The sequence below is a fragment of the Camponotus vicinus genome, unplaced genomic scaffold, assembly GCF_025532165.1.
Source record: "Camponotus vicinus isolate PSW18456_S1 unplaced genomic scaffold, iyCamVici1.0 SCAF_5, whole genome shotgun sequence".
NCBI classification, from domain to species: domain Eukaryota; kingdom Metazoa; phylum Arthropoda; class Insecta; order Hymenoptera; family Formicidae; genus Camponotus; species Camponotus vicinus.
Window position 1 is genome coordinate 13,568,508 of NW_028141977.1, and position 14,345 is coordinate 13,582,852.

General features: G+C 37.2%; 1 protein-coding gene across 1 annotated transcript in view; it reads right to left on the bottom strand.

Moving 5' to 3' along the window:
* Positions 1–14,345, bottom strand: part of Dpy (fibrillin-like protein dumpy) — a 103,370-nt gene that overhangs the window by 30,414 nt on the left and 58,611 nt on the right. The window contains exons 53-73 of the mRNA XM_083100332.1: positions 13,255–14,229; positions 12,827–13,159; positions 12,321–12,620; positions 11,824–12,153; positions 11,224–11,532; positions 10,775–11,086; positions 10,171–10,488; positions 9,327–9,956; positions 8,904–9,218; positions 8,407–8,718; positions 7,936–8,241; positions 7,189–7,506; positions 5,447–5,770; positions 4,567–4,875; positions 3,894–4,223; positions 3,190–3,489; positions 2,633–2,935; positions 1,975–2,292; positions 1,416–1,736; positions 798–1,106; positions 5–331 (exon numbers count right to left, since the gene is read on the bottom strand). Of these exons, the coding sequence (XP_082956458.1) occupies positions 5–331; positions 798–1,106; positions 1,416–1,736; positions 1,975–2,292; positions 2,633–2,935; positions 3,190–3,489; positions 3,894–4,223; positions 4,567–4,875; positions 5,447–5,770; positions 7,189–7,506; positions 7,936–8,241; positions 8,407–8,718; positions 8,904–9,218; positions 9,327–9,956; positions 10,171–10,488; positions 10,775–11,086; positions 11,224–11,532; positions 11,824–12,153; positions 12,321–12,620; positions 12,827–13,159; positions 13,255–14,229 (7,599 nt within the window). The remainder of the gene's footprint in view (positions 1–4; positions 332–797; positions 1,107–1,415; positions 1,737–1,974; positions 2,293–2,632; positions 2,936–3,189; positions 3,490–3,893; positions 4,224–4,566; positions 4,876–5,446; positions 5,771–7,188; positions 7,507–7,935; positions 8,242–8,406; positions 8,719–8,903; positions 9,219–9,326; positions 9,957–10,170; positions 10,489–10,774; positions 11,087–11,223; positions 11,533–11,823; positions 12,154–12,320; positions 12,621–12,826; positions 13,160–13,254; positions 14,230–14,345) is intronic.

Consider the following 14,345-nt stretch of genomic DNA (forward strand, 5'->3'; position numbering starts at 1 on the left):
TTACATGAATTTATGGAACACTGGACGAAAGGATCGCCGGTATAATCGGGTAAGCATGAACAAATCGGCACATGATCCACGACGCTACATTCAGCCATTATGCCGCATAAACCTGGACAGGGATCCCTACATTTTTGTCGCATGCAAACCATATTAGCCGGACATTCGGCATTGATCGTGCATTCTGGTTTACAATTTGGAGGACTGCCTCTATACGTTGGCAAACAAGAACACGATGGCACCCCTCCTATATCGCGACATTCAGAAAATGCACCGCAAGGCGACGGTATGCATGGATCTCTCACAACGTCATTTACAATAGGCGGATTCACTGCAATTACGTTATTTAATAAATATATTATTTAATTAATTTTTAGATTTTGGAGTAGTTTTAAAATTTAAATTAATTGTGTATATTTTATTATATCTTTGATATCTCTAATTAATTTTTTCAAATCTTGATATAACATCTATCTTGAAAATACTGTGCGAAAATTATTTATGTATAATTATTTAATTAATTTTTTTCAAATCTACAAATGCATGATATTTGTCAGTGATAAATCAAATTTCTGATAAAAAGAAATTACTTTTTATCATGTCAGAAATTTGATTTATCATTAACAAATATCATGCCTTTGTAAATTTGAAAAAATTTAATTAAATAATTATACATAAATAATTTTCGCACAGTATTTTCAAAATGAATGTTCAAGATTCGAGCATGATTATTTAGAAAAAATAAAATCGGATTATATTGATAAAAAACAATATTAGATAAAAATTAAAATTCATACCAGGTGTTTGGAAGCAAACAGTAAATGGATCTCCGGTATAACCATTCTTGCAAGAGCAAATTGGATTATGTTTTATGACCCTACAATTTGAATGTTGACCGCAAGAATTAGGGCAGGGATCTTGGCATTTCTGATTCATGCAAGCAAGTACGAGCGAGCAATCCGAACTTGTCACGCATTCAGGACGACACGCGGGTGGACTACCGATGAAAATCGGAAGGCAAGAACAGACTGCTTGATTGTTATTAACACGACATTGGCTATTGGGCCCGCAAGGCGATGGATTGCAAACATCTCTCGGAGTATCAACTAAAATATAATAAATAGATACATGTGTCTTCCAAAATTTTTGGATTGCATTAGAAAAGATTGTAAAATAATATTCATTTGATGGAATCTAATTTTGTACATATATATCAAATACTTCAGTTTTAACGAATTAGATTTACAAAAACAAATAGTAATTAAATAATTATATCAACAAAAAAATATATTATATAAACTTTGCTATTCAAGCAATGTGTACGGAATGAAAAATTTTAACTGGATATAAAATATAAAAGAATTAAAATAAATGAAATTTGTCAAAAATATTAATATTTATAAAAATATTCTTACCAATATCGCGAATTATATTGCAATATTGGAAGGGATTGCCGCTATAACCGGCAATACATGTGCAAGAGGGCTGATGATTGATAACTTGACACTCGGCAAATTGTCCACAAACGCCAGGACATGGATCCTTGCATTTCGATTGTATACAAGCAAGAGTGGATATGCAATCTGTATCAACAACGCATTCCGGTCGACATCCGTCGTAAGGATTGCCGACATAATCTGGTAAGCAAGAACAGGATCCAACACCATATTGTTCCTTACAAATGGCATTAAAGCCACAAGGTGATGGTTTACAAGGCGATAATGCAAAAGTTGTGGCTGAAAATTGTATAAAAATGTAAAGAAATATTTTGAGTAAAATCAATCTCTAATTTCGATAATTTTTCGACAAAAATTAGAGAAAGTAAATTTACAACATATTTGAAAGCCTCAATACTCTGTTTTTTATTAATTAATTAAATTATCTATCTTTTGCTTGAATTTAAGTATCTTTATTTTTTATTTTTTAGTCATTTTTTATTTTCGGAAAGATTAGAATTTTAAAGTTGATGCTTACGTGGCTTTATTGTACACTGGGTAAATGGATCTCCGGTGAAGTCGCTAGGGCAAACACACATGGGTGTGTGACTCACCACACGACATTCAGCATTGGTTCCACATGAATTCTCGCAAGGATCTTTACATTTCTTATTTATACATGCCAAATGTGAGGGACATTCACTGTTGCTAATGCATTCTGGTTTACAATAAGGTGGTGAACCTAAGAATTCAGGTAGACAAGAGCATGTGGAAGTATCGCCTGCCACACGACATTCGGCATTCGCTCCACAAGGAGATGGCACACAAGGGTTTGTTTGTTGAACAGGTTCAGGTGCTAATAGAAAAAGGAAAATTGCTATCGTAAACTTGAAGCTAAATAAACGACATAATGAATGTTTCGATCAAAATGTACACGAGTAAAGATATTAGTAAGTATGAAAAAAAAATTTTAAATAAAAATGTTCTTTTAAATCCCAATCGAATATTTAATAAAATCAATTTTGTTTTTAATCAACTTATTGCAGAAACACATTGCATTATAAAATTCAAAATATAAGTAAAATACTTTTTTTTTAATTTACATATACTATTTATTCGCATTGGAATTGTTAAGACATCAACAATTATATTTTCACTAAGATTTTGTGATTCCTTCAAGAAGTTTAGATTCTTACGTCGTGGAAAGCATCGAATAAATGGATCTCCAGTGAGTTCTCCACAACTACAGATAGGATTGTGGTTGATCACTTGACACGTAGCTTGGATTCCACATGCACCGAGGCAAGGATTTATGCACTTTTGATTACTGCAAGCTTCTGTCAGAAGACATTCGGAACTGACAGTGCATTCTGGTCTACATGCTGGCGGTATGCCAAGGAATCCGGCAACACACGAGCATACTGGTTGCCCGTTGTTTTCTCGGCAAATACTGTTGGGTCCGCAAGGCGAGGGTGAGCAAGGATTTCCCTTTGGAATATCTATATTCGACATGATGATAATCTTTTTCATTCAGCTTCCAAAGATGTAACGCAAGCAAAATACAATAATAATAATAATAGAATAGCAATGTGATTGGTAAATTGTAAATAATAACGGAGATAGAAACATTTCTACTTTACTATAGTAATATTATCTAAAGGATTTTGAATATATCGATTATTATCAATAATAAATGTTTCTTGTGGGAATTTTAGAAATTCTAGATTGGTCGTTAATTGATTAATATTTATACCTGCGAGAGAACATTGAACAAAGGCATTGCCAGCCATTCCGGCTGGACAGGTGCACATAGGTACATGATTGTACACGGAGCATAATGCATTTTGACCACATGTATTCGGACAGGGATCCATGCATTTGTTGCGAATGCATGCACGGTCGAGGGCGCAATCGGTGTTCGTGACACACTCGGGACGACAACCTACATAAGGATCACCCTGGTACTCGGGCAAACACGTGCAAATGCCATTGTTGCATCGTGCATTTGGACCACAAGGATTCAAATCGCAAGGATCGATAATTACCGATGGTGCTATAAAAGGAAATAAAATTTGGAACTAAATAATATATCGAAACGAAATCATGGCGCGTTAATGTTTCTCCGTATAATTTCGGATATCATATTTCTGTTTGAAATATCGACTTCATATAACAAAATAAAATAAAATAAAATGTCTAAAAAATTTTAAAAAGTGTTTCCGAATAATATCTAAAATATTATCATTGTTAATATTTGAGAGAACTTCCAGTCTCAAATAATAATTGCAGAAAAGTTTTTTAATCAAAAGACAGAAAATAAAAAACTAAATTAAACTTTCACATAATTTAACGTCCAAAGTCAAATTTATATATACGAGAGATTTTGAGAAATTATAATTCGCGGGACTTTCCTTCAAGGCAATTCTTTCGTAATTATGAATATAAAAAGCTTCTTACTTGTAACTGGTCTGGGATAACAATTACTGAACGGATCACCAGTGTATCCTTCGGGACAGGTACAGACGGGTACATGATTATAGACTGTACATAAGGAAGTGATTCCGCAAGAGCCTAAGCAGGGATCCCTGCATTTCTCATTGTTGCAGGCAAGATTCATCGGGCATTCGGAATTCACGCGACATTCGGGGCGACAGTTCGGTGGTGATCCCCTGTAGATCGGCAAACAGGAGCACGATGCTGTACCATCGATATTCCTGCATTCCGCGTACATACCGCATGGAGACGGCAAGCACGGATCTTTAGGGGCTACAGGAAAATCTAACGGCTCTGAAATTCAATAATAATAGCGGCGTAACAAACTATATGCCGTTTGTTTTTCAAAGATCTTAATCTGAGCGATAAATTAATTGCGTTCATGAAAAAATTATGATTAATGATAACTACATCGTGCAATATATTATTTTATATTACACGAGTATATTGCACATGGTAATATTGCAATAATTGATATAATATTACGATGATGTCAAATTGAGCTCAGAAAATAACGGTCTTAGTCAATCACTTTTGAAATGAAGCCATGATTGAGTTAAGTGCTGGTGAAAGATTAGGAATGACCATGGTTCATGGTATGAATGAGTGAAGCTGATGAAAGAAACAAAGTTCTTACGTGGGGCGGGGAAACATCTTATAAAAGGATCCCCGGTATAACCGGGATTGCAGATGCAGATGGGACTATGATTGATCACTTTGCACTGGGTGCTTATTCCACATGGGTCCGGGCAGGGCGATGTACATTTCTGATTGACGCAAGCAAGATCCGAAGAGCATTGGCTGTTTACCACGCATTCAGCACGGCAGTTGGGGGGACTGCCGATAAAATTCAAGAGACAGGAACAAACGGCAAGGCCGTTTACATCTCGACACTTACTATTTGGTCCACAGGGAGATGGGCTGCACGGATTTGTTTCTGGCAAGACTGCATGGACAAAAGTGTACACACACAAATTATTTTCTGTATCATTATTTCTATATCATATTATTTTAGATATCAATATTTCATTAATGTAAAATGTGACTTTAAAATAATTATATTTAGAGATATTTTATTAATGTTTACTATAACGTTTAATATGAATCAGAGATCAACTATGAATAAAAAAAAAATTAATGCTCTTCAATAATTACACAAATTCTGATTTATATTAAAAACTATGATAAACATTATTATTTAAAATATCCCTAAATATAATAATTAATTAAATATATCTTTATCTCTCAATTATCTCTTAATTAAATACATCTTTATCTCTCAATATATAGTAATAATAAATATATTTAAAATTATTTCTTAATTTACATAAGAAATAATTATAGCAAAACAATATAGATACAAATATAGATAAAACAATATAGATAAAAAATTTCTTTTAATTAAAATTTGAAACTAATTTTAAATATTTTAATATAATTTTAAATTATGCACAAACATTCTATGGCTATTATTTGGAACAAAACTTTCACAATAAAATATCTGGTATATAGCTTACTGTCTTCAATTATTTGGGAACAGTGCGTAAACGGATTGCCAGTATAGCCGGGGATGCAAGTACAGATTGGCAGGTGATTAACTGATTGGCATTGGGCATTTATCCCGCAAGTTCCTGGGCAAGGATCTCTGCATTTCAAACTTACACACGCCATTCTTGTCAGACAGTCAGAATTTTGTGTGCATTCGGGTCTGCATTCTTCATAGGGATCACCTAGATAATCTGGTAGACAGGTGCACGAGCCAACGCCGTTGTTTTCGCGACAGACGGCATTGAGACCGCAAGGAGAAGGCTCGCATGGTTTTCTAATATCTAGGGGCGTATCTGATAGAGAAAGAGAAGAAATTTCACTTAAACGTAAAAAAGACAGGTAAAGCATTCTATTTCAAAGCTGGTGTTGGGGTAAAGGTTTCTTTGGGTTTCGTCTTTTCTCTCTCTTTGTCTCGCTTTCATTCTCACGTTTGATTAAGTCGAATTGCTAATAAGCAATAAGCTTCGTATGATAGTGCGATGTAATATAGCTTTGCGTGGTTTTAATGTGAGTTATCATCGCCGACAAATATTTTATATCTATCGGTTTTAGTATGCAACGTATTTCATCAGCATCGTGTTCGATTTTTATCGCATCAATTAATCGAGTTAATTACAAGGTGCGGGACAAAATAGTTGTTTATAAAACTACGTTAGAGTCTGTGGCAACTTATTGTATTATTTCTTCAGGGACGGGATAGCTATCTTTGGGCTCTACACTATAATAGGCGGTGCTCTTTTTCGAGTTTGTTAAATTATTTTTTTGTGTTCCATATAACAGCGTTTTTTTTATTTTTTTCAAAAATGATATGTGCAGCATGATTCTTGGGAGATTCACAGCATATGTCAAGGGTCAAAGTGCTCGTATATATGAGTGGGTTTTTAATTCGCTTTGGCACAGGCCAGTGTGAGTGCAGTAAATATTTCAATAATTATCGCAAGGATTATATGATATTCGCAGTTATATCAGTGCAGTCACGAGCCCATATAAATATACAGGCCCCGCCACCATTTTTCATAATTGTTTATCGTTATTATTGTCCTACATTAGGTTTTGGGTCAGTACGCTCAGGCATGGGGATGAGTGCGTGCCGCATTATTTTTTCTATTAATCGCAGGGACTCGGGATACATGTATTCTATTATATGTTATTGACTTTTAATTAAGGATGAGTGCAATTAAGAGCCTAATGTCTATAGGCCCCACCACCTCACACATGACTTAGTTTCATCTTCTTGTTAAGTAATCTCCTTAGGATTGTATCGCTACGCTATAGATCTTATACAATAAAATAATTGTACGCATAGATGTTATACAATAATTCTAAGACACGTTTCGATCTAATGCGCTTCTAGAATTATGTAAATGTAAGTGTCTAATAACAATAATGAGACAGGACGGTGTAGTATTTATGTTAAAAATTTTTAGTTTTCTCTAATGTTCATCAAGTATTCTTCAAAATATTTTGGAAATCATACTTTCATAATATCAAAAAATCTCTGAATAATTTAACAAAATGCAACATCTTCAACTGTCGATAAAAAACATTGAGTAACTTGGTTGACAGAAAACTCAGAATTACCGTCTTGACTTTTTATTACCATTAGTCACATTAGGAGCAGAAGCACTTACCTGTTTCGCCCGCATGCAAACGGCGATATTTGCAGGAAGGATTGTAAACAAGAATAAAAGATACAGCGGCGCGTACTCACCCTCGGGTACTCGTTCGCATGAGCTGAATGGATTCCCGGTGTATCCGGCGATGCACGCACAAACCGCATGGTGATTCACAACCGAACACTGAGCGTTCAGACCGCACAGACTGACACACGGATCGCGACATTTTTGTTGCAAACACGCCAATTGCGGCGGACACTCGGGATTGATAGTGCACTCCGGTCTGCAGTTCGGTGGCAAACCGACGTAATTTTCGATACAAGAGCACGCGGGACTCTCACCCCTCACTTGACACTCTGCATTTGGACCGCAGGGCGATGGTAGACATGGGTTCATCGATACAGGTGGTGTTTCTGCAAGCGAATAAATATTTAAATGAAAAAACATTTTGCATTTAGTACGGCCAAAATTTTATTTTTATTAATATTTATTATATATTTATTTATTATATTAATATTTATTTGATTATTCAAAAGAATAATTATCTATATTGTTTATATTATATATGTTAAAAAATCAAAACTGATTCTCACACAAACAATAAAAATATAGATTCTTTTTTAATATAATTTGCATCGCTAACATTAATTAAAAATATAAAGTTTCTTAATAAAAAATAGTAATAATAACAGTAAATTTACTAATTAGAATATGTCAGCCATTCTACATGTACAATCTATGTGCAGTATTATTTACTCTTTTATTTTTCAATAAAAAGTGTAATTCTCAACAAGATGTAAAATTTATTAAGTTTGTGAGAAAAAAAAATTTAAATTACTTACTCGGTTGCGGATAACATATGGTGAAAGGATCGCCTGTGTAAGATTCGGAGCAACTGCATATTGGATTATGATTAACCACTTGACAATTTGTATTCTGTCCGCATGTGCCTGGGCACGGATCTTGACATTTATTATTCAGACACGCCTGTGTCAATGAACAGTCACCGCTGACAATGCATTCTGGTTTGCAAGCGGGTGGACTACCAATTAAACCAGGTTGACAAGAACACACAGCATGATCATTTACAACTTTGCAGATGCTGTTTGGCCCACAAGGCGAAGGTGTGCAAGGCTGTTTAATGATATCTGTAAATATATATAACCAATGTTTATCACGAGCAACAATGATCGATTTGAAAGATGAAAAAATAGAATTTGATACGAATCTTATTTCCACGTTTTAAATATAATTTGAAAAAATGAATAAATAAAAAATAAATAAAACTTAAAAATATATATTTGTAAACTTACCATCCGGTATATGTGGCTGGCATAAGCGGAACGGATCTCCAGTGTAACCAGGTGGACAACTGCACATTGGAACATGATTAACAACGTCGCAACGTGCGTCACGACCGCATGTGTTTGGACAAGGATCCACGCAGTTTTGATTGATGCATGTTTTGATGCGAGGACAATCAGAATTCATTGTGCATTCCGGTCGACAATAAGAATACGCATCTCCGAAATAATTGGGCAAACAGGTGCATACGCCTTCGTTGCACGCCGCATTAGGTCCACAAGGTGAAGGATTGCACAAATCTTGAGGAACTTTTGGTTGTTCTACAATAATTCTTTGTGTTTATATCGATAAAGAAAAATCATATAACGTATGTATAATGTATGTATTTCTGTACAAGTTATTATTTATGTATAAGTTATTTTATATTTTATGAGAAAATTAATTATCTTTAATAAAACATATGGAATATTATTTTTAAAAATTCATATAACGTGAAAATACATACCTTTAATTACTGTACACAAAGTGAAGGGATCGCCAGAATAGCCAGGTTGACACAAGCAAACCGGTATATGATTCTGAACTCGACAATCTGCATTTTGACCGCAGGAGCCGACGCAAGGATCGCGACATTTTTTCGAGATACAAGCTTGATCTGACGGACAATCTGTATTAACTACGCATTCCGCGCGGCAATTGGGTGGTATTCCTATATAATTTTCCAAGCAGGTGCACGCAGCTTGACTATTGACAACTTTACATTCCGCATAAAGTCCGCATGGACTGGGGAAACAAGGATCCATCGGTGGAAGCGGCACAACTGTGTAAAAATAGCATTAAATAAATAATAAATTCTAAATGTCTATAAAAATACGCGAAAACAGTAATGATTATTACATGATTGTTAATTAGAATTATCGATAATTACCAGGTTCGGGGAAACATCTGGAGAAAGGATCGCCCGTCTTTCCCTGCGGACAGCTGCAGAGCGGATTGTGATTAATGACACGACAGGTGGCCTCGATTCCACAAGTATTAGGACACGGATCTGTGCACTTATACTTGTAGCACGCTCTGTTCTGCGGACACTCAGAATTGACGACGCATTCCGGCTTGCAGTTCGGCGGAACGCCTATGAAAGATTCTTGACACGTGCACACGGCTTGATTGTTTACAGCACGGCACAAGCTGTTCGGCCCACAGGGTGTCGGTGAGCATGGATCCCTAACGGTTGGCTCCGTATCGACTTCCGGTTGAAGAGTGCAAATCGTAAACGGATCCCCGATATATCCAGGCTCGCAAGTACACGTAGGAATGTGATTGATGACGGAACACTGTGCCCGTACGCCGCACACACCTGGACAAGGATCCTTACACTTGTTGCGAATGCAAGCCTTGTTTGTGGGACAATCCGCGCTCAGGACACATTCTGGTTGACAGCCCTCGTAAGGATTTCCGTAATAATCATCGATGCATATGCAAGCGCCCGCGTTATCTCGTTGCTGACAGATCGCGTTGGCTCCACACGGCGAAGGCTCGCACGGATTCATCGTTTCCTCTAAGAAATGAGAAAATCGCCAAGCAATTAACTAACTAATAATGCAAGGATTCTAATGCATAAACAATGTTTCGCGTTGATGACATGTTGCAAAATAAAATAACAATATTAGAATAATTTATGTAGAAAAAAATATCAATTTATGAAGTATTGTTAAAAGATGTTTAAAAAGTGCTTGCTTTTTTAATTGAGATAAGAATCAGAGTAAACGTACCTTCTAGCACGCATTGCACGAACGGATTGCCGGTATAGCCAATCTTACACGAACAGGTTACTGCATGATTTACTACTTTACACTCAGCGTTGTCTCCGCAGGATCCTGGGCAGGGATCTTTACATTTCATATTTATACAAGACTTTTCCGGCGGGCAGTCAGGATTGATCAGACACTCCGGCCGACATGATGGCGGAATGCCGATGTACGTAGGCAGACACGAACACGACGGTTGACCATTTGCATTCTGACAGACTGCGTTTGGTCCGCACGGTGAAGGAATACAAGGATCGCCCTGATCCTTAGGTTCCGGAGGAACTAAAATATCAATACAGTTTGTATCTATCCTTTTAATTTGCACTACATCAAAAATTATTATAAGCACAACTCTTACATAATGATTGAAGAAATAAATTCTTGTCATTTTTGAAGATCATTAAAATTATATCTTATTATCTCGATGTATTACAAAAATAAAATTTTATTGATATTATAAAATTATTATATCAATATTATATTAATATAATTAATTATATATTAATTATATTATATTAATATTATAATATTTTTTTATATTATCTTGTAGAAAAATATTGATTCTTACTTGGAATGTCGTAACAACTCTTGAATGGATCTCCCGTCTGCGTAGGCAGACAGCTGCATATCGGCGAATGATTGATTACTTCGCATCTTGCGTTCAAACCGCAGGAAGCCAGACACGGATCTGTGCACTTTTTATTCACGCAAGCTCGCGTTGGTGGACATTCAGAACTAACGACACATTCTGGTCTACAAGATGGCGGAGAGCCGAGGTAACCCCGGAGACAAGAGCACACAGCGTGATCTTCAATATTACGGCATTGACTGTTCGGTCCGCAAGGCGAAGGTGTGCAAGGATCTTTTCGAGATTCTGGTACTGCAACATCCGTAAGATAAAAATTAATTTCAAAGCGATTTTAATTTAAATGTCGATAGAGAAAATTGATACAACAAAATTAAAATAACAATAACAAAGCAAGAGAAAAGGAACAACTGTAAAATGTTATTATATACCTGTAGGTTGAACACGACAATTGACGAATGGGTCACCTACGTATCCAGATGGGCAGGAGCAAACAGGAATGTGATTCACGACGTCGCATCGCGCATTCTGACCGCATATTCCGGTACAAGGATTTTTGCACTTATTCTTCAGACAAGTTTTATCGCGAGGACATTCGGAATTGAGAATACATTCGGGACGACACGCTTCATAAGGATTACCGATGTATTCAGGCAAGCATTTACATTCACCGTTGTCACATACAGCGTTTGAACCACATGGAAATAGAGCGCAAGGATCTGTCGGCGGTGGTTCTGTAACTATAAAGACATTTATTATTAAAGAAAAATTGATCAATCGTGTATTTTGTAGTGCAAGAGCAAGTAATATTTTTATAACGCCACAATATATAGAGATTTATTTCGTTATTCTAACAATTATAAAATTTAAATCTTATCATTTATATATCACAGTTGCAAAATGTACGGCGATGCTTTTTATAGATTCTTAACTTTTTTTTCTTCAGGAGTAATTTGTCTATCAGTTTTTCATAAACTAAATATATTTATATTCATATAATATGATGCGTTATTTTACGCTTTATTTATTACCTGGAGGAATAATGCTGCATTGCGTAAATGGATCACCGGTAAAACCTTCCATGCATGTGCAAACTGGCAAGTGATTCAACACGTGACATTGAGCATTTATTCCGCACGAGCCTGGGCATGGCTCCGTACACCTTTGATTGACGCACGCGAGATGACTTTTGCACTCGGAGCTCAAAATGCATTCTGGTCGACATTGTGGCGGTACGCCAATGTAATTAGGCAAGCAGGAGCACGCAGGATTGCCGGATATTATTTGGCATAAGGAATTTGGACCGCAAGGCGACGGGGTGCATGACGGTGGCCGTTCAGTTATCGGGAAATCGGTAGAAACTGAAAAACAATTATTATATGTGTTTATATTTAGAAAAAATTTATATGATTAATTTGCGCGCATGATTGATGTGATAAAAATTTTTTGTAGAAGCAAATCTTATAGAAAATATTTCAATTAATATTAATGCATGAATACGAAATAGAATATAGTATATAATGCTTACCGTGTGGTGAGCACAAAGTGAAAGGATCTCCTGTGAAACCGGCAGGGCAAGTGCAAATCGGATTGTGATTTTTCGTAGTACATTGCGCTCTCAATCCACAGGAATTGGGGCAAGGATCCGCGCATTTCTTATTTACACATGCGAGATGTGGTGGACATTCAGCATTAACGATGCATTCTGGCCTGCACGATGGCGGAATGCCCCTATACTCTGGTAAACAACTGCATACGGCTTGACCATTAACGACTCGGCATTTACTGTTGGGTCCACAAGGTGATGGAGAACATGGTTCCAATGTTTCTAAATTAATTAACGATATTACATAGTATATTTTTCATAAAACTTTTAATCATATTAACTATAAATTATTTGAAAATAATTTATTGCAATTTTTGATAGTTTATTAATATGAATTTTTGTTTACGATTAATAATAATTATTCATATCTTATTAGTGCAATATTTATTTTAATAATTATAAATATAAATATAATATTTAAAACATACTTGTCATTTCCTCGATTTCGCAAGCGAAGTATGGATCTCCGGTATATCCTGGCGGGCACAAGCAGACAGGAACATGTGCTTGTACATTGCATATAGACAACGTTCCACACGTATTAGGACACGGATCCGTGCATTTAAAGCCAACACACGCCAATTGCGGTGCGCAGTCGTTGTTCGTTTCGCATTCTCTATGGCACCCTTTGACAATGTCGTAAGGATCACCGATCAGATCTGGTGGACATCCGCAAGCGCCCGCTCCGTTTCTCTCACGACATTGTGCATTAGGACCGCAAGGATTCGGCGAGCACGGATTCGACACAGGCCTGTCTGTCGCTATAAATATGCACGAAAATATATAATATAATATGTATATAAACGAATCCCCTATCTAGCAATTTATTTTGTCGGATATTCGAATTTCTACTCACCTGGCGGGAGCGCCAGAACGCAGCGCACGCTAGGCTCGCCTTCGTATCCTTCCGGACAGGTACAGATTGGAATGTGATTTTGCACTGTGCACCTAGCGAGCTCGCCGCAAGCGCCGGGACAGGGATTCTTACATCTCTGATTGATGCATGCCGCGGTGTTGAAGCATTCCGAATTATCGGTGCACTCTGGCCTGCAGTTAGGGGGACGACCGATGTAGTTTTGCAAGCAGGAGCATGCCGGGTACAAGCCTACTACTTTGCATTGCGAGTTGGAACCGCATGGATTGGGTGAGCACGGATCTCCCTCTCCCTTTGGCAACGGCGATATGGTGCTGATCTTGGCACAATGTACGAAGGGATCGCCAGAGTAGCCGCTGGCGCAGCTGCAGATGGGATTATGATTCACCGTGAGACAATTCGTGTTCTGTCCGCAGGAACCGGGACACGGATCCGCGCACTTGTTGTGGATGCACGCCTTGTTCTGCGGACACTCGGAGCTAACGATGCATCCCGGTCGACAGGTCGGCGGGACGCCGGAGAATCCTGGCTGACACAAGCATACTGCATGTCCGTTTTGAACTCGGCAATTGCTGTTCGGTCCGCATGGTGACGGATCGCATGGATCGATCGGTGATGGTAACGGTGTCGCGATATCGACGATGGTACAGCCGTTTACCGGATCGCCAGTATAACCCGGTAGACAGGAGCACATCGGGGCGTGATTGATCACCCGACACGTGGCATCCTGACCGCAGGTATCGATACATGGATTAATGCACTTGTTATTCAGACAAGCTTTGCTGCGATCGCAGTCAGTGTTGGTCACGCATTCGGGTCTGCAGGCAATATATGGATCGCCGAAATATTGCGGTAAACACGTGCAAGATCCGACGCCGTTCCGTTCGTTGCACACGGCGTTAGCGCCACATGGTGATGGATTACAGGGTGTACGTGGTTGTTCCGTTGTAATGGGTGCTACGTGTAAATAATTAATTACGAATTGTATTAAAATAAATAGATAATTATTAATAAGAATGGATTATATATCATGTGTATTGCTGTGATATATAGATATAATATTTCACGTGATC